The 24372-nt window shown below is 48.4% G+C and overlaps 1 protein-coding gene across 2 annotated transcripts in view; it reads right to left on the bottom strand.

Annotated features, from left to right (window-relative positions):
• Positions 1-419: 419 nt before the first annotated feature.
• The window catches only part of smurf1 (SMAD specific E3 ubiquitin protein ligase 1), a 36760-nt gene continuing 12807 nt past the window's right edge, over positions 420-24372 (bottom strand). Inside the window, exons 2-18 of one of the 2 annotated variants that reach the window (XM_080856314.1) lie at positions 16801-16839; positions 15160-15289; positions 14245-14378; positions 13402-13467; positions 13223-13298; positions 12443-12681; positions 10958-11042; positions 9734-9880; positions 9103-9307; positions 8456-8559; positions 7659-7773; positions 6763-6941; positions 6116-6253; positions 4663-4783; positions 2388-2589; positions 995-1070; positions 420-538 (exon numbers count right to left, since the gene is read on the bottom strand). In XM_080856314.1, the coding sequence (XP_080712440.1) occupies positions 439-538; positions 995-1070; positions 2388-2589; positions 4663-4783; positions 6116-6253; positions 6763-6941; positions 7659-7773; positions 8456-8559; positions 9103-9307; positions 9734-9880; positions 10958-11042; positions 12443-12681; positions 13223-13298; positions 13402-13467; positions 14245-14378; positions 15160-15289; positions 16801-16839 (2156 nt within the window). In that variant the 3' untranslated portion in view covers positions 420-438. The remainder of the gene's footprint in view (positions 539-994; positions 1071-2387; positions 2590-4662; positions 4784-6115; positions 6254-6762; positions 6942-7658; positions 7774-8455; positions 8560-9102; positions 9308-9733; positions 9881-10957; positions 11043-12442; positions 12682-13222; positions 13299-13401; positions 13468-14244; positions 14379-15159; positions 15290-16800; positions 16840-24372) is intronic. The other variant, XM_080856313.1, reaches the window with a different exon arrangement.

Here is a 24372-nt window from a genome sequence, read left to right on the forward strand (position 1 = left end):
CTAAACAAAGGAAAAAAAAGAACATGGATCGGATTTTGTTGTTCTTTTCTGTGTGGTGTGAGACATGTTATGTTAAAATGTGGGAAGGAAAAAAAAAAAAACTCCCAAAAATCACACAACAAAATAAATACTCCTAAAACGGGGCCCCAGAGGGGTCTGTTGAGTTCCGCGCCCCTTGGTAGTGGCTTCCTCCCTATAGCCCATAGGTGGCGCTGTGTGACCAGTGGATTCCTCACCCGGGTTTGGGGGAGGGGGGGGGGGGGGCTAGGGGGCCGACTATCACCAGTCTTGTCCACCATAGGGGCGGGGTGGGGCGGGGTGGGGTGGGGTGAAGGGAGTTTTGGGGTGCTTAAGGGAGGCGACGGCTGTTACGTAGGTTCGTCACCGCTGGTCACTGTGCTGAGAGGTGGGGGTAGGGTTGGGGTGGTGGGCTGGGGTTCACTCCACAGCAAAACCACAGGTCTCTTCTACTGCAGTCAGGAGCTTCTCAGAGAGCTTCTCGTATGACTCGTAAGGTGGGATGTCGATGCGGTTGAAGCTGTGGGAGTGAAAGCAGAGAAACGGTGAAATGTAGACAGAGCGCCACAACCACCTTCGACAAAAACTCATAGTGGTCGACACATATATGTAGACAGAGCACCACAACCACCTCGACAAGAACTCAAAGTGGTCGACACATTAATGTAGACAGAGCGCCACAACCACCTCGACAAAAACTCATAGTGGTCGACACGTATACCGTATGAAGTTTCACAATGGCGAGTGTATCTTATGACATCTCCCAATCAGTCAGGGCATGCAAAGGCATACTGTTTTTTTTGTTTCGTTTTAAATCAACGCTTGTTTTTCCACAGAACTACACGCTCCACCACTAATAGTCTGTTAAACTTGCCCCAACATAGCGCCTTAAATTATAATTAAAGATGATAGCTATAAGGGTAAGCTGAAGGTGAAGACATTACATATGATAACATACTGCTGGACGTTCTCTTACCATGTATGGGCTTTAGGCAAGTTGTCCGTGTTGGCATCAATCAAGTGGATAGTGAAAAGTCTTGGGCCTGCAGAACCTGTAGAGCCTTACCAGAATACATTCTAGTCAACACTGTTCCCCCGCACTTCACAAATCATACCACATACGGGAGCAATTAACTTCCAACGAACTTTTAACAACTAACAACACAGTGGGAAGAGACTATGGGGTTCACGTTTAAGACACGATGTGCAGATAGTGTTGGAACAGTCAACAGCTAATTAAAAACAAGGCTGTTAAATAATAGTGGAGTGAACATACTGTTTCAAATTAGTTTGATCGCAGTGCTTTCACTGTGCAGTAAGATTTGGGTAGAAGTGTCAAATATTGTGAGCTTTCCCAATTACGGCCATTTAAGTCTTACAAATATACGTGTGGAGGATGTTATGAAACTAGTATATCTTCATACTGTTCCATCGCTATACATCACTATACTCTTCACTATATGCTCCATATATATGAAGTACGCCTGCATGAACCCCCTCTTAAGACACAGCGTCAATATGCAAAGGGACCTCTTGCTTAAAAACAATGCAGAAGGGGGGGGGGGGGCTGAAACTCCTCTTTTAGGCCGAAGAAGGCACTCTTAAAGCTCTTACTCCCAGGGATTCTGGGAAGAGGACTGATGTTTTCTTTAATTACATTTCTGTGATCCCACAAGGTTATATATAAATAGTCAGTTTGTGCCTGATTTTTTTTTTTTAAGTGTGTCTGTATTTGTCTGAGTCTGATTGGGCATGTTTTTGAAGGCGACCCCTCACCCTCCCTGGAGTCTTGCTCTGAGCATAATCAATTACACGGAGCGCTAGGAACACAGCAGAGACAGCAGACACTGGACAGCGTGGTCACTTGGGCTCCAGAGAGAGAAAAGAGTGTTTGTGTTTCTACACTCTCCTCAGGCATGAGCCAGCAGTCAGGCCTCGAGCAAAATCTGTCTGTCTGTCTGTCTGTCTGTCTGTCTGTCTGTCTGTCTGTCTGTCTGTCTGTCTGTCTGTCTGTCTGTCTGTCTGTCTGTCTGTCTGTCTGTCTGTCTGTCTGTCTGTCTGTCTGTCTGTCTGTCTGTCTGTCTGTCTGTCTGTCTGTCTGTCTGCTCACATGTTGCACCTTAGTACCATATTGTCATTTGTGCGTTAGCAAACTTTAAAGTCTAAGAATTTGCCTGTATGACAGATTTTAAAAGTGCCTGTGACTGTCTGCAGGCTCATGGCGTGTGTGAGTGTGAGTGTGAGTGTGAGTGTGAGTGTGAGTGTGAGTGTGAGTGTGAGTGTGAGTGTGAGTGTGAGTGTGAGTGTGAGTGTGAGTGTGTGTGTGTGTGTGTGTGTGTGTGTGCCATCTTGGCCCATGCATTAGCCACCTTGCAGTGCTTTGAAGCCTTGCAGCGGGACCCTCGTGGATCCGGTGACAAACTGGAGGAGCCTGCCCCTCCGCTCCTCGTCGAAGGACTCCACCGCCTGCCAGAACCACTTCACGATGTTGCTGTCGGCGACGCAGTGCTTCAGCCGCGTGTTCGACTTCCAGTCGCTTAGGTCGATCTTCCCCAGACCACCGATGATCAGCTGCAACACACGGGCACGCACACGCACACACACACACACACACACACAGACACAGACACACACACACACACACACACACACACACACACAGACACACACACACACACACACACAGACACACACACAGACACAGACACACAGACACAGATTTCAGCAAAATAATGAGGTATCAGAGTTTCAGATGAGTAATACTTTGCTATACCGCCGGGGGAAATTTGCTTGCAGACAGATAGACAACCTAAATACCAAAGGAGCTATAAACAAGAGAATAATATAATGAAATGAAATGAAATGATGCAGCCTAAAAAGAGCTAGATAATGCACAGATAAGTTATTAGAGAACTAAACTAAAGGGTTATATTATGAAATTAAATCAATAAGGGCTGTATTCTCCTATTGAGCGCCAGTCCTTTTTTGCATGCAGTTCAGTTACGCGTATTATCCCCTACGCGCTCCAATCATGCCCACGGCGCTTAACTTCAGAATGAAAAAGGTCTGATTTATTTCTAATAGAGGAAAACTGTTACACCCGACCCGTGTCTAATTTTGGCAGTCGGGGAAACGCTGAATGTGGATCTTCTCATTCATATGGTAAATGTCATTAAAATGCAGGGAAAACAAACCAGAATTTAACTTTGGAAATCAATGCAAGGGGAGAACAGCATAACAAATAGCCTCAAATGAAAGCCTTTGTTTCTATGCATCAAATTAATCCTATCAGGTCAATTAACCGAATCAATTTGCTAGGTCTGTTGACAGAGATGTGTTGACGGTGTTGAGATTCATTATTTAAACTCACCGCTGAGGAAAAGGTACGTGAAAATGCATGTTTTTATGTCTCTTAAGCTTAAGATTGTGTTGCATAGTCTATTATTGAACACTAATTAGTAATCAAGCAATCAGGCAAGTTGCCACCGCTGACCGCTGAGTTAACCCACCAGACACCCTCTGGAACGACCCTCTGAGAGTCAGCGCTCTAATGATTTTGATGAGGACTGGCAGGGAGTGTGGATGAGACTGTGTGTGACACTGTGTGACTGTGTGTGTGTGTGTGTGTGTGTGTGTGTGTGTGTGTGTGTGTGTGTGTGTGTGTGTGTGTGTGAGACTGTGTGTGTGTGTGTGTGTGTTTGAGACTGTGATAGAGAGTGTGGATGATTGCTGGCTTCAAAAATGAAAGTCGTTTTCCCAGGTGTCTGCAAACGTGTAATGGATGACTTGTTCACCTCATGATTAACTATGTACTATAACCAGGCCTAGGCCTAATATAGTTTCCTTATATTGCATTGTCAATTGAAACAATATAATGTCATTTCAGTAGATTCTTACATTTATAATAATGCTAAAAATATGCCTACTGCGGACATAGAAGGTGATATGGTGTTTGGCCTTGTAGTGTTGCATGGCAGACTACAGCCCTCAGAGTCGCTGAAAAGCACACAAGCCAAGGGCAGAATATTCATTCAACGCTTCATGCATTATAAATAATAATAAAAGATTGTGGGTCTTCTCCGCCCGAAACACTTCACCGTCACCACGGTGCGTTAATTATACACTTAAGTCAAGAGGAGAATACGCATAGGCCAACAGTGTGTTCCTGCGTCATTTTTGTTTTTTTCTTAAGTGTTGTTCTAAGTGTTGTTTTGTTCTAAAGCGTGTGAGAGAATCGAGCTCTATTTGCATAAACGTTGAAGTCGAATAATAGGAAATAAGCAGTAAATCGATTTGGCCTTAAAGCATTAAATATAAAACTAAGCTAAAGTTTTCCATTCAGGCAGAAGAGTGCCATGAACGATTATTATGACCAATGATGATGGGATGTTATTTATACTTTTAACACCTGCACTGAAACGCTAAATTAAAACGTAGCAACACTACGAGGCTGCACTCCAACCTGAGACCCGAGACCACAATACTGGCATGTCCTTCCATGGACCACTTAATGCGATTTACGAGTAGCGTCCAACATATTTGAAGTCGGAATAAGAGCCATTAGTCATAAGTCTAAGAGCACAAGCTAGATTCCAGACAGAACGGATACAGTGTGTTTATGCTCCGGCTTCAGGCGAGCCTTACCTCCAGCTCCTTGTGGTCGAACGGCTTGAGTAGATGCTGAGGGATGAGCTCGTTGAACCCTTTCTGCAAGGCCAGGAACTGGGCCTCAATGCCCCTCATGAACCGCCAGTTTACATAGAGCCTGTCAGAGACAAGGACCACCGTCAGACCACCCACAAGACAAACATGCACACACGCACACGCTCACACACACACACACACACACAGACACACGCACATGCATACAGTCACACACACACATGCATACAGTCACACACACACATGCACACAGTCTCTCACACACACACACACACACAGTCGCTCACACACACACACACAGTCTCTCACACATACACACGCGCGCATACAGTCACACACACACATGCACACAGTCTCTCTCACACACACATGCACACAGTCTCTCTCACACACACATGCACACAGTCTCTCTCACACACAGTCTCACACACACACACACACACACACACAGTCACACACACACACACACACACACACAGACACAGACACACACACACACACACAGACAGACAGACACACACACAGACAGACACACACACAGACAGACACACACACAGACAGACACACACACACAGTCTCACATTCAAAACAAGCTGCAGATAAGCTGGCTTTCACTCGCAATGATAAATGGCCCTCCCTCCCAGTTCTGGCTGAGAAGTTCCCCCTTCCTCTATGAATCTACACCTGTGCAGCCGCCCCCTCCACCATGACCCCTGTCTCCCCTCTCCCCCCCCCCCCCCCCCCCGAGCGCCTCCACCATGACCCCTGTCTCCCCTCTCTCCCCCAGAGTGCCCTCTGCTCTCGTGCTGACGCAGCCAGTCAGGGCCCGTACCACTCTCACGGGGGGAAAAAAACCAAACATGCACGGCCTTTTACCTCAGCTCTGCTTAAAAGCTCCCTGCGCGTTAGGGCCTCTCTCAATCACTCTGGCAGTGGAAAAACAGAAGGGCACGCCAGAGACAAGCACGCGGAGAACGCCCGCGCAAGTGGTCTGGTGCCCCCTACTGGCCAGCATTCACATTAAGCCCTTGTTAGGGCTGTAAGGTCTATATGTAGGCAGCTGCTTTCGTTCAGGCTGACATATATCTAAAGTCAGGGGCATTGACTTGAGATAAGCAGATGTTCCAGACCAATAAAACAATTAAACGATCAAACATAGGACTTCAGTTAAGCCAGTTAAGACCTTTCATCCTGTCACTGATTCTTATATTATTAGAAAACTGTGTGCCCTAGAAATTGAAAAATAACAATTTAACATTTCTAAGGTCTTACTCTAGCCAAGGTTCAACTTGGCGAGCAGAGCATGTGACCGGTCCCTGTGTCCCCCCCTATCCCACACTTCAAGTTCCAAGTGCTAAGCATCATACCGCACGTATTCTTTCTACACGCTAAGCATCATACCGCACGTATTCTTTCTACACGCTAAGCATCATACCGCACGTATTCTTTCTTGCTGTCCTCGGTGACGGGGATGTTCCTGCCGTTGGGCTTGAGTTCGTGCTGGAGGAACTTGCCAAAGGCGCTGTGCTCTACGCAGAATGTGTGGTCCAGAACCGACGTGATGTCATTCTCCCTGCAGATCAGGACAAAAAAAAAACACACCCGACAACATGATGATTGACAGATACTAGGTGTGTGAGTGGCTGTATGAGTATGGGACAGGGACATGAAGACAAGTGGGTGACAGTGAGTGACATCTGTGTGACAGGACATGGCGGGAGCCTCTAGATATGTGAGCTTGACAGCAAATGACAGACCGAGTAAGTGCAACTAAGTGGGAATGAGGGTGCAAGTCAATGCCAATGACAATGGATGGACATTGAGAATGTAAGCGAGTAAGCAAGTGTGGGAGTGGATAATTGTGTGTTTCCGTGTGAGTGTGTGTGTGTGTGTGTCCGTGTGCGTGTGTCCGTGTGCGTGTGTCCGTGTGCGTGTGTCCGTGTGCGTGTGTCCGTGTGCGTGTGTCCGTGTGCGTGTGCGTGCGTGTCCGTGTGTCCGTGTGTGTCTTTGTCTATGAGAATGAAAACTGGAGTGAGCAAGCAGGTGCGAAAGCCAGGGGGCGCTGGTGGGCACATCACTCACAGGATCCAGACGAGGCTCTTGTGCAGCTCAGGGTCCACCAGGTCCAGGTCGCCCAGCTGAATGGGCTTCCCCAGCAGCTGCTTGTAGAAGGGCAGCGTGAAGCCGCCGTTGATGTAGTGACTGTGGAACACAGCCAGGCCCATGATCCGCCCCACAAAATGGAAGTAAGACAAGTGGTCCTGTGAGAGGAGGAGAAAAGAGAGGATGATGAGAGAAGGAAAGGGGGATGAGAGAGACAGAGAGGGAGAGAGGGAGAGAGTGCTTCAGACCAAAATGGTTTACATTTGCATTAAGTCATTTAGCAGACGCTTTGATCCAAGGCGACTTACAAGGATGTATACAGATTTTACACTGATGGCACACTGCACATCAGGAGCAATTAGGGGTTCAGTGTCTTGCTCAAGGACGCTTCGACAGGGAGGAATCGAACTAGCAACCGTCTGATTATTAAATGACTTCTCTACCTCCTGAACCACTGTCGCCCAAATAAAACGATTAAAAAGCAAAAGACAACAAAGCACAAAGGCAGACAGTCAAGCTTATCGATAAAGATCGAAGGTCCGTACATTGACAGCAGGAAAGCCTGAGCTACGGAGTGGGAGACCATAACAGCAGGAGAGAGGAGAAGGCAAGGAGGAGGAGAGAAAAGCAGGTGACAGCACATCGGAGAAAGAGAGGAAGGGATAAAAAAGAAGCACCAGAGAGAGAGAAAGCGAGCAAGAGAGCAACATAACGAGAGGGCAAGTGGAAGGAGCGGTCTCGGCGAGGCGCCTCCGGGGTACAAATGAGGAGACAGGCGCTCCATCTGTAAGCCCTCCCCCCCCTCCCATGCCGGGGGTATTAGTGCCAGATGGGGTGATCTGCCGAGCCCAACGATTTAAAGCAGCTGCACTCACGGGGTTGATGGACGAGTCGGGATTGATCTGCAGGGTGTAGATGTTGTCTGTCGAATACTGAAACAGCCCGTAGTACGGATTTAGCATTTCGTGGCACAAGAGGTACAGCCATTCCCTGAGAGAAAAAAAGAATAGACCAAGATATGGGGAGGGAGAGAGAGAGAGAGAGAGAGAGAGGGAGATAAGGAAAGAGAGGGGGAGAGGGAGAGAGAGAGATAAGGAAAGAGAGAGAGAGAGAGATGGGAGAGTGTGGGGGGGGCGGGGGGGGGGGCGAGGGAGACAGATATGTGTGAGGAGGCAAGAACTGGAGTGATGATGAAATGCTTAATACTGCAGGCCAGAGTTGACGGAGCAAAAACTATGTTAACCCAGGCACCAGTGGTTTCATGAGATTAGCCAGTCTTAGCCTGCTCACAAGTGCGCTCGCTCACAAACAATCCTTTCACTCTCCTTTCCACCTCCACATTCCCAGTGACTTAAAGAAAATAAAACACTATGAAAATAAAATATACTTGATAGAATAACTGCATATTATTTGTGTGCATATGAGTGCATGAAATATATTACACACATGTTTTGCTCCTTTGAATCTATTAACAATTTGTATATTTTATGTTATGTGTAGTACTTATTGTGTTTGTATATTTTTATGCTTACTGTATGCACCTATTCACCAAAACAGATTCCAGGTAGGTGTAAACCTACTTGGCAATAAACACAATTCTGATTCTGAATGAATCATCTGCATTTGGTCTCACTTTGCTTTCAGCTCCAGTTGGAGTGAAAGTGCACCTTACCTGGCCACGCCCCCGTAGTCCAGGCCTTCCTCTCCACGGAACTTCACCATCAGCCGTTTCTTCAGGTCTTTGGGCCTCATCTTCATGATCTGTCTGTAGGACTCCTGTGGGCAGCACCAGTCAAGACTCAATAAGATTATTTCAGACATGATTGTAGACAACCAACACACACAAATCATAAGTTCAAAGACACCGCCTGCAACACAAGCTCATCACGTGTGTGGGTATGTGTGTGTGTGTGTGTGTGTGTGTGTGTGTGTGTGTGTGTGTGTGTGTGTGGTTTAATGAGAAAACCAGAGGAGATAGCTGGCACTTTCATCATCTTTCTGAATCCACAGGTGGTCTCTTTGTTGTAAGTCTAGCAGTAAAGTGAGCTGAGGTGATGGGCAGGACGGTAATGTGAAGATGTGAAGATGTGTAGATGTGTCGAGGTGTCAGGGATTCTTTGAGACATGATTATGAACCACTAAGATAAACTACGACTATGACACAGCCTTTCTCACAATCTCAGCACATGTGTGTCTAGCTTACTGAGGAGTCTAGACAAGTTCACAGGCACTGTTATCTTTCTGAAGCCCCATGTGGACCCTCTGGTGTGAGTCTCTGTGAGTGGGATAGATGAGGTGTGAGGGTGCCGGGGCGAATACCTCGAAGATCTCCTCGCGGGACACCTCGATGCGGCAGTGGCCGGCCTGCGGCTGCTGGAGGGCGAGTTCGTGGCGGAGCAGCTTGAGCTTCTGGACCAGGTCTCTCTCGTAGCGCACAGGCATCTCACCCTCACCGCCCTCCTCCACCGGCACCTCCATCTGCACCGGGAGCGCCTGCGTCGACTCCTTCACCTGAGACTGTTGGCTATAGGTGCGTAGCACACACACACACAAACACACACACACACACACACACACACACAAACACACAGAGACAGAGACAGAGGTGCAAGCAACAATACAGGCATGTTACACATACAATACACACATTCAGTAAAGTGTGTTTCAGTTATGGTTAGATCCAGCTACTGATTATTTATGAGTTCTAAGTGAGATTTTTAAGGTTTGAGAAATTAACTTGTGTAAATCATTAATTGAAATAAATTCCATAAACATTCAAAAAATGTAAGTCCAAAAAAACAATCATGACACGTTGTAAATATGATTATTCATAACAGATTGGGTAAGTTGTCATAGGGTGACGGGTGCAAGGTCAGTGACATCGCTCGCTAGTGTGTTGCATCCAGTTCATGGAAAGGGGGGGGGGGGCGCACGGCCTTGGGGCCTTTACCTCATGATGTGGTGTAACCGGGGGTCGGTGAACTGTGTCGTTCGGTTATTGTGGTCCACAAAATAAATCCTTCCTGACACCGTGCTCCGGACCTCCCAGCCCGGCGGCAGTGGGCCCAGGTCCTCACAACTCACACTGTTCAGGTCCCTGGAGGGGGCAACCACAGTGGCACTGCTCACTACACGCAGCACACACACCCCCAAGGACAGACACACACACACACACACACACGGACACACACCCCCAAGGACAGACACAGACACACACACACGGACACACGGACATGGACCCACACACCGACGGACACACACACCCCCAAGGACAGACACACACGGACACACACACACACACACACGGACACACGGACACACACACCCACACACCGACGGACACACACACCCCCAAGGACAGACACACACACACGGACACACGGACACGGACACACACACCCACACACGGACGGACACACACACCCACAAGGACACACACACCCAAGGACACACACACCCAAGGACACACACACGGACAGACACCCAACCCAACCCAACCCGACCAAACCAACCCCTGCACTGCCAAATACACACAACTGCATTGTAACAATAATATAACCGTGCAATATCACCCAAAAAAAGTATATCATTTCACAATATCCACTTTATCGTGGAAGGTATGGATAATGGTACATTTTAAGCAGTCTAAGCTTTCTAGGTAAAGTTTCTTCAATTCCTTAAAATCTACACTTAGATGTAGTCATTGATCAGACTCTTCCCTTCAAGACAGCAATACTGATATTACCAACCCCATTCCTTATCAGTCAAGCCACTTGAACGCCGCACCATGTAAGAATGATGTGAAGCGTGCAGTTTTTTTTAACAGCTCTTCCTAATCTCACGCTCACACTTCCTCATAATTGAAAGAGAAAAGCAGAACTGCATTGTTTCTCATGCCAGTTTGGGCACGGCTCATTCACGCGACTCTATTCTCTGGCTTTAACAAGCAACTTTCCTCAAAACTGAACAACAACTGTGTAGATCAGTGTTAGGAGGTGGTTGTTGATTATGACAGTTAGTTTTGTCAGAAGCTAGAATTGGCTTGTTAAAAAACACAATCACAAATCACAGTCAGGAAGGATAGCTCGTCCAGTGAAGGTAAACAAAAATCAGCAGAGGTATTTCAGTCATTTGGTTTGGTGCTGAACGAGGGGGTAAGAATCTAAGGTCTTACCGTGGTATCCTGGGGTCGTGCCAGGTGCTGACGCCGGTCTGTGTGTGCAGGAAGTAGACCTGGCCCTGTACCGTGGTCCTCTGCTCTGTAGACACAACATCAACACAAAGGTCAAAAGGTCAGATGGCACACCTCAACTGGTACAGCAGCAATATCAACATTTCATGTTGCTGCTGTTCTCCGTTCTTTTCAGACATCTCGCAAGCTCCACAGCGTCTGGAGTGTGGAATGTGTGTGGCACGGTTCACTGAGTGTTGTTGCTCTGGTGTTGCAGCGTGCGACGGACCGAGCCTCGGTTGCCGTAAAAAAATGTGGGTTTGTGGCTATCCAGGAGAACTGCTAAGCCTCTCACTTAACGGAGGACAGCAGCAGTCTCTAGGAATATTCACCTGCTAAGCCTCTCAACGTAGTAAAGGACAACATGCAACAGTCCAACTCTATTAAAAATGCCTGTTCTGCCTCACCTTAAAAAGAGAGGGCAACAATCAGCAGTCAAAGAAGGGTCAACATAGACACACACACCTGTCAAGACTAGACTAACCAAACTAAACGGAACACTGAACATATATACATGGCGGCCAGCACCATTTCCACACACAGAGGAAACGCAAAAACCAAACAATACAACAATGACAAAACAGACTCTGAGACACAAACATAGTATTTCCTCACGATCATCAATCAAGAAATACCTATGAAATACATAAATAATATTTTAAAGGTTTGTTAAAAACACCTTATCCCAAGTGGTATGGCCCAGACCATTTGTAGTGTCCCCGCTGCCATTGTAGGCAATTAGCAGTTGCAATGAGGTGGATCCAATTGTAATCAAAGCGCTACAATGCTGTTGGATCAGTGAGGGGTATCTGTGGGCCATTGAGCGAGTGAAGTGAAGCTTGTCTACCTCCTACAATGTGAGCAGCCATCGTCATGCTGGCTCAAATAAGACAGCAAGGGACCGCTAGGGAGGGTCCCTTCATTCCTGCTGCACTTCAGTAAGTGTTTAAAAAAAGCTCAGTTTGACTGTGAGCCACAGACACTACTTAACAGTACACTAAACAGAAATAAGTTGTGTACTAATGGCTTGCTAGAGACGTGGGTGTGTGACCGACATGGTGTGTGCATGTTGAGATGCATTAACCGTAGCCGTCCTCTAGCCACTATTCACGAAATTCTTTACGTTTTAGAAAATTGCTAATGTTTTTAACTAATTTCACATTTAACGGTGATGTGGGAGAATTTGGATCCATCTGTGGTCATGGTCACGGTGTTTACCTTCACACCACACTGAAGTTCAAATGGACCGTACACCAGACCCGTAAGGTCCCTTGATTCGTACCAGACTTTCACATCAACAAAATAAAATGAGCTGAACTAACGCCTCAAGCGGACCCTGGTCCGCACCAATAGCTCTAGTGTGAAAGCACCATTAAAGCAAGACAACTCCGAGGGAGGATTAGTGTCGTGAGTCGAAACGCAACTCACCATAACCCTCTGGAAGTTCGGGCGTCTGGGTGCCGTGTGGTCGGTTCTGGGGAGTGTGTGCGTGGCCCCGGGAGTCCTGGTTGCGGACGCGTTGTGCTTGGAGCCTCTGCTCCTGGTTGGGCGACTCCAGGGCGCGGCAGTTGCCCCCGCCGGCGGCTCCGGTGGGATCTGTGTACGGCAGCGGCTCCTCCATGAAGCAACTGAGAGGCCGGCCCGGCCCCGAGTCGTCGAACACCGTGCTGCGGGAAAGGCACACATTTGCGTTTACATTTAGTCAATTACCAGACTCTTATATCCAAAGCCACTTACAAGGATGTATACACATTTTTTACACCTACACTGATAGCACACTGCACATCAGGAGCAATTAGGGGTTCAGTGTCTTGCTCAAGAACGCTTCGACAGGGAATCAAGCTAGCAACCTTCTCTACCCCCTGTACCACTGTCGCACACAACCCCCACAATCACACCTACTGTTGCCTTCTCAACAATTCTCCAAATCAATACACAACCAAATGTCTGAGCTTCTTAGCTTCCCCCCCCACTTTCTGTAAACCAGACATCTCTGTGCATTGGTTAACACTTAGCTGAAATACTAGGCCAAAGGCTGCTGACCCAAAACTGCTCACCCAAAGCTTAAATGACAGCAAACATTGCCAAGACCCACCACTGGTTGCATTCCGCTCAGGGGTAGGTCAAGGGGCCACCACTAGGTGGCAGCACATACACAGAGAGCTTATGAGAGTAAGGGGTGGGAGGGTAGGGTTTCTGGAGACTCACCCTTCATTTTCTAACAGGCCTCTGCAGTCCACTACTGGCCCCCCACTGCCGATCCGGTCTCTGGTCTGCAAGCTCACTGGAAAGCAACATACTCATCGTGTTGAGTGCTGCACAACAAACTGCCAGTTCAGCATCATGCGCTACACCAGTTGTGTTTTGCGGAACGAGAGGATACTTACCGACTATTTGCCCACGTACTGCATCGCTGTCTGAGGGGTTGAGTTTGCATAGGTCCAAACGCTGGTCTGTGGGGACGGGGTGGGAGCAGAGGAAGCGTGTTAAGACCGGAAGAATGTCAGAAGTCTCAGCACTGCACTAGATAGATGGCTGCGGTTTGTGTTTGTGGGAGGTCGATCAATAACGTCTAACAGGCACAAGGGCGCGCTAGGTGCATTATCCAAACAAAAACAAATGTGGGTGAAATTTCTAGAATAGTTGAAGTCAAATTCAATCATGTTTTTGTCCAATAAACACAATGCATCCTGCTAGGCTTCAGCTTTTACATGGACCGAACAATGTCAATGCCATGGGACTGGAGAGTAGAATTAAGAATTAGAATTAAGACATAACTTCCCTACTTGGCAACACTTTACATTACTTGGTGGAATGATGACGGAGGGTAAAGCTGGGTCTAAAAGTGGGCAACCTAAAGTCAGTGACCTTTCGAGTTTAGTCAGCAGTAACACTTTTGATTAGCCATACCGGATTTAGTTAATCAGAATGATTATTACACTAACGTTAGTCAAGTATATCATAGTATATGATCAAATACCTGGGGTCATCAAGTGTTGTGATAAACTACTATACCATAATACTATACCATGTTTTACTTGGAATAGTAAAGCTTTTACTTTAGCGTCCTGACACTAATGCATCTATCCTAGTCGCCGACCAATAATTTCAAAGTGTTTTTCACGCATCAATGATTAAATAATGCACGATTGATACCCGGCACCCGATCCTTCTCTGGCTGCTGTAACGCTATTCTACTCTCTGTGAGGTGGTGATGCGGACTGACTCACAGCCGGTGTCTTTGAGTCGGCTGATGGCGTTGGACAACAGCCTCACGCAGCCCAGGAAGCCGGCGCCCTGCTTCTTGTGAATCTTCTTGTGGTTCCACACGCTGATGGTGATGGAGTCTGTCTTGCCAATGTACCTGACGAAACAGAAGTGTTTGTTAGCACATTATTAAAAGTGATGATGATATGAGACACTATAAAACAATTGGGTTCTATCGCGTAATTTGGCTGTTTCTGATGAGAGACGTTCCATGCTATAGGTTATTCGTCAACATACCAACAGTTACGTGACTTTTCACAGCTAATAATAAATCACTCCGTGATGAAAAATTCGCGTTAATGATAACTACGGCTGAACACCACCCGTGGGATTATCCCTTACCTACCCCACTCCAACTCCCACTCGTGCTATATTGCTTAATAATCCTACTAATCATTTTGTGTCAGCCAGCAGTTTTAACACATTAGTATTTTATCGTTGGCAAACCTCAGCAAACTACTAGGATTAGCAAACATCAACCATTCAGGCTATTAACGTGGGCATAAGAAGATTATTTAGTGATTGAAAATAGAAGATTATTAAGAGAGTGAAATTAGCTGAAGTGTCAGTGGATCAAAAACGTGATGGAACTTCTTTTTTTTTACACCCAAGAACAAGAACCTTTTCATCTTTGACACACGCGTGTGCGTTGGATGTGTATGGACATGTATGTAGTGGCAGTGCTCGTTGTTTTGGACTCACAGGTCATAACGCGTGTGCTTGGATGTGTATGGACATGTATGTAGTGGCAGTGCTTGGATGTGTATGGACATGTATGTAGTGGCAGTGCTTGGATGTGTATGGACATGTATGTAGTGGCAGTGCTTGGATGTGTATGGACATGTATGTAGTGGCAGTGCTGGTTGTTTTGGACTCACAGGTCATAGTGCTGGTTCCACTTGGGGTCCAGGGTGCTCTTCACTGTGTCTGTCGAGTGGCACTGACCTGAGCCGTCAACAACGACTTTGGCGAAAGGGTCAGGTAGCCCTGTGACAGAAACACATGAGCCTGAATTGTGTCGCAGAAAGACAAGAAAAAACAACAGAGGATGAAAAGGTAAACTCTCACATCAAGTCTTTTTTTTTTTTTTAAATCCAGCTCACAGGACAGAAGGTCATTGCCAAAACCCCTCACCAAAGTGACATCATCAAAAATGGCCAGCGTTGCTTCCCCCCCCCCCCCCCCCCCCCCCCCCCCCTTTTTTCTCTTCAGAGAAAGGGCTCAAAAGTGTCTGAAAAGTAATTTGATCTCGGTTTCGCTTTCAATGAGTGGTTTGAAACTTTGAAGTTTCAAGGACTGGAAGGAATCTGCAGTGAGACGCTCCCATATCCTGTAACGTTCATCTATCCTCGATCAAAAGGAATTTCAACCATCATCAATAGTGAGAGCCCACAGCAAATTGAGGGAAACCAAGAAAGCGAAATGGAGAGACAGAGTGTGTGTGTGTGTGTGTGTGTGTGTGTGAGAGACAGAGAGAGAGAAAGAGAGAGGGGTGGGGGGAGCGAGAGAGGAAGACAGAAAGAGAGTGCAGACGAGATGGAAGCAGAAAAAGCTGGCATCATTTTCATTCTGTCTCTTTGGGAAATCACTCCTGGCCGGCCCGGCACACACACAACCCTGGCAGCTCCCTGCGTCTTGGCGCGCGGCTTCTTAAACCCTTGCGCCTCTCCTCATCTCCAATCTCACATGTTCTCCAGTGCACCGGGGGGTCTCTATGATCAGAGCGTATCATGTGGACGCCCGCAGCCCGGATCTAAATGGGCATTCGTGGATGTAGGCCGCAGATGTAGTCTCACATCAAGGGTACTCTGCATATGTGGGTCGCGCGTTGGAGGGAAGGGGAGGGGAGGAGGGGGCGCTGGCACCCGTTGTTGTAGGCAGCCAGGACAGTCTGGCACTGAATAGGGCCTGTGTGTGTGTGTGTGTGTGTGTGTGTGTGTTTGATGCGGGGAGGGTGAGGATGGCAGCGCCACACGCCAAAGTGGCATTCAGTCCACACAACACAGAGGAAGAGTGCCAGTCTCAGCACCAGAATATGCTTATTAACAATCAGCCCGTGGGTGAAATCTCAATTGCATCAGAGGCTTCTGAATGAGTGATGCACACTCCCCTGTGCAGGGGGTGGGGGGGGGGGGGGGGGGTGAGGGGGGGTATTCAAAAGACAGCCTTCTGTAGAAGGGCTAATGGGGAGAATGAGAGAGGAGAGAAGCATGCTCATTATTCTGAATTTCACTGGGGGAATATATTTGATACAGACCAATGAGCCAGTACCCTGGGTTTCCATTTGGAGAAAAAAAAAAGACCCCCCCCCCCCGCCGCCCCCCCAAATCGTTTGCTGTGATGCTCCTTTCTGCTAAACTCTTCTTCTTCTGCTTATCCTCATAAACTTGTTGAGACATTGTCAAATGAATGCAAATGAACATTTTTAATACACTATGGGAATCAATTATTCAGTTATTCATCTGGGGTGTGTGTGTGTGTGTGTGTGTGTGTGTGTGCGTGTAGCAAAATGTACTTACGGAAGAAGTCTTTCTTTGCTAGATTCTTGGCACATAATACTGCAAGAGAAGAGAGGAAACATCGATCAGCGACTGACACAAAATCAAATCATAACACAATCAGGTCAGTCAATTTCGCACAGCCTGGCCAACTAAACATCACAAACAACTCGACAGCATTTCAGTCCCGATGTATAAATCCGCAGCAGATTAAGACACGAGCAGAATCTGATTATAAGCGCACCACCATTTCAACATTATCGGCGCCAATGCCCCACTCTCTGAGGAGAGAGAGAGAGAGAGAGAGACGGAGAGAGAGAGAGAGAGAGCGAGAGAGAGAGTTAGAGAGACAGAGCCACAGGCCTTGCTGCACCAAATCGGAGCCCGTCGCAATAAGTGACAAGATGGGGTCCTTGATCTACAGCCCGAGCCTGTTGGGAACATTAGGGTGTATACGGGCTGTCCTGGAGTCGCCCCATAAGCATAAATCAGCTGGACAGCCAGTGCTTCCTCATATCTCTCTGCCTCTCTGTATCCCTCTCCGTGTGTGCAAATGAAAGCACATAAAAGTCTTTGTGTCGCTGTTGCTGATGGGTGCTTGGTGGGGAGCGGGGGGTGTTGGCTGTGTGTGTGTGTGTGTGTGTGTGTGTGTGTGTGTGTGTGATTGCATTGGGTGCTTGGTGGGGGGTGGGGTGGGGTGGTGTTGGCTGGTGTGTGTGTGTGTGTGTGTGTGTGTGTGTGTGTGTGTGTGTGATTGCATCAGAAGGACACCAGAGAACAATCTGGCATTGAGGTCCAGAGGCTGTGACGTGATTGATGGGCGGCTGCTGTGCCATGCCTGAGCGAGGAGGACTGCAGGTCCGAACTCCAAGATTCCTGACCCGTGTGGGGGAGCGAGGAGTAGAGGCCGAAGGGCCTTGGCATTCTGAACCGCCCTGTGGACTTGGATAGGCTGCAGGCTCATTTGACTAATACATGAATGCCATGTGTGTGTGTGTGTGTGTGTGTGTGTGTGTGTGTGCCATCATGAGCCTGAAGTTGTAGCATTCCATGACCTCAGGGGGTGGAAAAGGCAAATTCGGCAATGATTTACTCCTACTGCAATGAAACATTATAACACAGCTACACACACACACACACACACACACACACACACACACACACACACACACACACACACACACACACACACACACACACACACACACACACAATGCCACTTAGTGCATCAATAAAGGCAGTTACAACAAGCATAGAGACGTTCCCCATTACCAAGGACGTTTCAAAGAAATGCCTTTGTCTGATCAATACAATCATAACATTGCCACAATTCTCTGACAGACCTACAATATGTACTTCCACTGAATGGACGGGTATGAGTTACTAAGAGCCTGCAGTGAAAAGAGGTTGTGCGACCGACCGCTGATATCTTTATCTCAATGGCGCTCACTGTTTACAAATGGAGGTGTGGGAGGAGGAGGAGAAGAATCTGTCCAGCTCTCGCCTCGTACACTTCCAGGTGTGTGTTATTCTAAACGCTAGCACACACATCCACAGAATAATGTGAAGGACAGTGAGGTGATTAATGCTTAAAAGGCACTGCTTCACTAGAGCCAAGCCGGGCTGGAACGACTTACTGATAATTAGGAATTAGGAAATGTTGTTTTTAAAACGATGGGAAAAAAAAATAATGCCTGAACTAAAGGAAGCGAGTGCAAGTGTAAGCAGAAAGAAAGCTCCCGGGACGACGCTGGTATGAAGTGATGTGCTCTCTGCACGTCATGTGCTCTTGGACGGTTTCAAACGCGGCGTTCGTTCTCCTTTCAGGGTGATTGCACTGCGCTGAGTGAGGGGACTTTTTTTGCACAGACGCAGTGCGTGACGCTCAGGTGGTGTGACAGATGCGGTGAATATGACACCGGGGCGCTCCCCTGTCTCCTCTCCGCGTGTGTGTGTCTCTGCCCGTACGGGAGCCGAGGTGCGGCTGTGTGTGTGTGTGTGTGTGTGTGTGCGGTGCAGTGCTGAAGGGAACGGCTCATTAAGGCAAAGTGGACCAGGCATGCGTGGGAGTCTGCCAGCTCCAACACACAGGACAGAGATGGAGAGCAGGGCAGGAGGGAAGGGGGAGAGGGATGAGATGGAGAGAGGGAAGGGGGAAAGAGAGAGAGAGAGGGAGAGGAAGGGGGAGAGGGAGAGAGAGAGGAAGGGGGAGAGAGAGAGAGAGAGGGAGGGAAAGAGGGAGAGGGAAGAGATGGAGAGAGGGAAGGGGGAAAGAGAGAGAGAGAGGGAGAGGGGAGGGGGAGAGGGAGAGAGAGAGAGGAAGGGGGAGAGAGAGAGAGAGAGAGAGAGGGAGGGAAAGAGGGAGAGAGAAGAGATGGAGAGAGGGAGGGGGAAGGCGAGAGAGGGAAGGAAAGAGAGAAATGGAGGGCAAATGAGAGAAGAGGTGTGGAGAGCAAAGCAGAGGAAGGGAGAGAGGCAGAGCTGAAGACTGAACAGAACAGGCAAGAATGAAACATCATGAGAGAGACTGAGAGTGGGCCCCAGGGCCACAGGAGAAAAGACAGGGCGAGAGATAGACAACAAAAACAAGATAGATAGAGAAAGAGAGAGAGAGAAAGAGAGAGAAAGAAAGAAAGAAAGAAAGAGAGAGAGAGCGAGAGAGAGAGAAAGAAGGAGAGCGAGAGAGAAATAGAAAGAGAAAGAAAGAAAGAAAGAGAGCGAGAGAGAAATAGAAAGAGAAAGAAAGAAAGAGAGCGAGAGAGAAATAGAAATAGATAGAGAAAGAAAGAGAAAGAGAGACACAGAGCAAATGAGGGCAATGACTCCTGCACTGGATTTCTCCCCTAGACACGAGCAGTCCATCAAAGCCCAATAAGCGTTGCTGGGGCAACCAGCTGCCTTGCTCGGCGGGGGCCACGAGGCTGCATGCGAAACGAGGCGCTGATCAAAGGTGTCCTCATGCGATGGAGGCCTGCGCTGCTGGTCACTACAGCTGCGAGGAGGGGGAGAGAGAGAGAAAGCAGAGGAGGATGGGAGGGGCGTACGCTCCTCCTCGAGCTCTCAGATGCATCGATCTTCTCGCACAGGGGAAGAAAATGTCACTAGCTTCCTGTGATGAAGCTCAGCACATCTGTAGCCATGGCAACAGGCCAGAATAAGAAGAAGCAGCAGCAGCAGCAGCAGCTCGGGGAGAGAGAGCGGCACGAGAGAAGTGCAAGGCAAGATGAGTCTTGTGTCTTTCTGGGGACTATGGTGTCATGCAGCCTGCCATGAAAATTAGGGAATTTTTATTTTTAGTGTGCTTCAGAGATTAGAGGAGCACTTTAAGGCTGATTTATGGTCAGAGACGTAAGTGTACGCGCAAGAGGCCACGCAAGCCCCTTGCGCGGCCCTTGCACGTCTTTTCACGTGTTGCGTGCGTCGGCCCATTTTCTAGACTTGCGCCTTTTTTTACGCAAGCCTATTGTACTGGGTGTGAATTGCTTGGCAACACCGCAACCATTAAGGGAGCATGAATTGCTATGAGTACATTTTGAGCAACAATGTGACACCAACGCAGAACAAAGCAGCCGCCTTTAGGGCCAATCATCTGAGACACAGTGACAAGGCCGAACAGTCTGACAGGCATCATGTCCAGTGTCAGTCAGGGCTTTAACTGTTTGGTCATTTTGACCCAGTTGGCTTGCAAAGCCCCTGTGTCCTCTGAAGAGAGACCACAGAAGGGACGGAAGAGGAAACAAATAAAAGCATCTTAACCATTTTGCTGTATCAGTAATGCCTGGCGTACTCAGGTCTCATCAGTTTTTTTTCCAAAGTACATAGGCTACTTCTTTCTTCTGTGTACATCAGCCTCCTCTGAACTGCAGTAGGCCTAGAGAAGTACATACTTCTTTCTTCTGTGTACATACATCCATCTCCTCTAAACTGCAGTAGGCCTAGAGTAGAGCTCAGTGTCTAAAAAGCGGCCCTTAATGATCTCAGAAGACCAAAGACGGAGAAATTGTACTTTAGTGAATCACGTCTGTGTGTGTGGGGGCTATGGCTGTGGCTTCAGACGGTGTAATGAGTCGCTCATAAAACGCTCTCAAGGCGGGAGCGAGCCTGGCGTGGAGAAACAGCCGAGCACATGAAACGCAGCCGCGCGAGAGAGAGAGAGAGAGAGAGAGAGGGAGAGAGAGAGGGAGGGAGGGGAGAGAAAGAGAGAGAGAGAAAGAAAGAAAGAAAGAAAGAAAGAGAGAGAGAGAGAGAGAGAGAGAGAGGGAGGGGAGAGAGAGAGAGAGGGAGAGAGAGAGAAAGAGAGAGAAGGAGAAAGAAAGAGAGAGAGAGAGAGAGACTAAGAGAGAGGGAGGAGAGAGAGGAAGTGGAAAAGAAGTTCCTGTACTGGCAAGCAGATGGCTACACATTCCTGCGCTCTGACTTTCGTTGGAGAGACGGAGCACGCCATGGGAAGGTTGTTATTTCATAAAAAAAAAAAAAACGTTTTCCTGTCGGTCCGTTCGCAATCATACATCAAGCAGCGATGACAGAATGAGTGAGTGACAGGGCAGGAAACACCACATTGCAACGACAACAATTACAAAAGAAAAAAAAAAAGCTAAAAATCTAAAACCAATCTGGTAGTCGGTCAGTCAGGGCGTCCATGCTGTGATAAACAAGCACGCGGGCCAGACAGCCAAGCTGAGGTTTTTTGTGTGTGTGCGCGAGTGTGTGTGTGTGTGTGAAATGTTTCTGGGGTGGCGCGACGCGGCATGCTGTAGCCGGGGGGCCTGGAGGCCTGTCTGAGGCCCGGGCCGGCCCGTGCTCCGTCGCTAAGCTAAGCCCTTTGAGCGGAGGCCAAACAGTCTGGTCTGGTGTTATCACAAATCACTCATCAGCAGCTGCCGGCCAGGTTAACCCTTTCACTGCCTGTGGAGGGGATTACAGTGCATGGGCCAGGAGTGTGTGTATAGCTGTGTTATAGTGTTTAAAAACCAGCTGAAAGCCGGTGTGATTGAAAATAAGACAGGCAATTAACCATAATGTTGTCGATACCATCAAACGTCCTCTCGAACTCACCAAATTCCATGTATGGCAACTAAATAAGGTATGGTATGATCACCTCCATCTGACAATGATCAAAATATGCCGGATCACAAGGTGCCATAACATGTTTCCAATAATCCTTTTTTGAAACCCGTAATCACGAAACAGTCGATTTCACAAACTGGCGAGACGGCGGATACAGCTGGCTCTGTGAGGCAACCGTCTGGGTTCTTCTCCGACCGCTGGGCTGTCTCGCCTCTCGCCTCTCGCCTCTCGCGGCTACATCCCCCACGCACCGCGAGTCCCGTCTCTCACGAAACCGGCCGCGCTCAGACTGGGCGGAGTCCGAGCGCATGGTCACAGCTGGGGAGACTGGTGATTGACAGATAACTGTCAGTGTGATTGACAGCGTACGCTAGACGAGAGACATCCCAGGCTCAAGCCAGGGAGGAGATCGAACAACTGAGCTTTTTTCTATGCATATGGGGGAAGCCAAGCTCTCGTGGGTGGGTGCTGGGTTATTTTTAGCTAAAAATAGTCCTGAAAAAAATGTGTGTTTGCTCATTACATTTCCCCAGTGGCACTAAAACCCAGACTGAACGCCTAGATCAGGGTTCTGCTGAGGTGTCTGCTTAAAGAAGGTGAGACTCCACTGTTCTCATCATACCTGCTGCAGGAATGCCTATTGTCTCTGTGTGTGTGCGTGTGTGTGTGTGTGTGTGTGTGTGTGTGCGTGATTGCGTTCAAGCATAGGTACAAATGTGTGTACATAAAGTCTATGAGTGTCTATGAGCATGCATGACTGGATGTGCATGAATTACTATCTGCGTGTGTGTGTGTTTACATGCATGTGTACATACATATGTGTGTGTGTGTGTGTGTGTGTGTGTGTGTGTGCATGTGTACACACGTGTGTGTGTGTGTGTGTGTGTTTGCAGCAAGAGAAGGTCTCCCTGAGAGGATGTGATTATGAGAGTAGCCCGAGACGCTGGAGGGGATGATCTCGGTGTCACTGTAATGCTGCGTGTGTGTGTGTGTGTGTGTGTGTGCGCCGTGTGTGTGTGTGTGTGTGTGTGTGTGTGATGAGCTCGGTGTCACACTGTAATGCTGCGTGTGCGTGTGCGTGTGCGTGTGTGTGTGTGTGTGTGTGATGAGCTCGGTGTCCACTGTAATGCTGCACTGTGAGACCTTATCAGCCGGCACTTCCTGTCTGAATGACAAGCCAAATGAAGCGGAGCCTGAAGGCTGGCAAGCCCTTCCACTGCTCATCTCACACTACTCCCACTAACATGAGACTGTGTGTGTGTGTGTGTGTGTGTGTGTGTGTGTGTGTGTGTGTGTAAGCACATCCACACATGAGTAACAAGAAACCACTCCCTAATTCAGTGCTCAGGTTTACGTTTCCACGTCAGGAAGGGGACAGGAGGAGTGAATCCAACACACACACACACACACACACACACACACACACACAGTCCTCTTAAGCTCTGTGGCACACACAAAACACACGCAAGCACTCACACACGCCATAGGAACACGAGACGGCAGGCCCCCGGCGTGTATGAAATATCCATGAGCTTTTTCGGGGTTCTCCTCCTCCACCTCTCTCTCTCTCTCTCACTGCCTTCTTCCTAACCTCTCTTTCCCCTCCCTCTTCTCTCCATCTCCTCCTTTTTCTCTCCATCTCCTCCCCTTTTTCTCTCCATCTCCTCCCTTTTTCTCTCCATCTCCTCCTTGCTCTCGCGCACGAGAGAGTCAGGGGAAACAGAGCTCCGTCTCTAAGATTTAACCAGACGAAGCCATTTTAAAAAGGTCAGTGAGCCCCACTGACACTGATGGGGACTGCTGTGTGTGTACACAGACATATGAACACACACACACACAAACTGTCAGTCAGGAAGGTATGAAGCCCTTAAAGAGAGCAACGCATCCCCCTGTGCCTGAGTGGATGTGACATTTCCTTAGGACCACACACACACACACACACACACACACACACACACACACACACACACACACACACACACACACACACACACACACACACACACACACACACACACACACACACACACACACACACAGAGAGAGAGAGAGAGCGAGCGAGTAGGTCAGCCGTCACAGCATCGCCAGCGGATCTGCCGCACCACACCAGGAAGCTCCGGCATGCGTGTAGGTGGCAGGGGAGCGGGCGGCAGACTTCCCCAGCAATGAGTCACCAGAGCTGGGATGCTGCGGCGGCCATGCCTGGGGGATGGAAACCACTGAACCACACCTCTGCAGAGGGAGCCATTAAAGACAAACACAATAGAGTGACAGGGATGGGGCAGGGTGTGAAGACAGAGGGGGTGTGTGTGTGTGTGTGTGTGTGTGTGTGAGGGGGGGAGGGACAAAAGGACTGGAAAGGTAAGAGAGAAACAGACAGACAGACAAGTAGGAAACCAGCAGAAATAGGGGGCTATGAAGAGAGACGCACAAAGGAAACCGGAAGGTAAACAGATGAGGAAGAGAGAGAAACTGTGTGTGTGTGTGTGTGTGTGTGTGTGTGTGTGTGTGTGTGAGAGCGAAAAT

This window comes from Sprattus sprattus (assembly GCF_963457725.1).
Source record: "Sprattus sprattus genome assembly, chromosome: 18".
Lineage (NCBI taxonomy): Eukaryota > Metazoa > Chordata > Actinopteri > Clupeiformes > Clupeidae > Sprattus > Sprattus sprattus.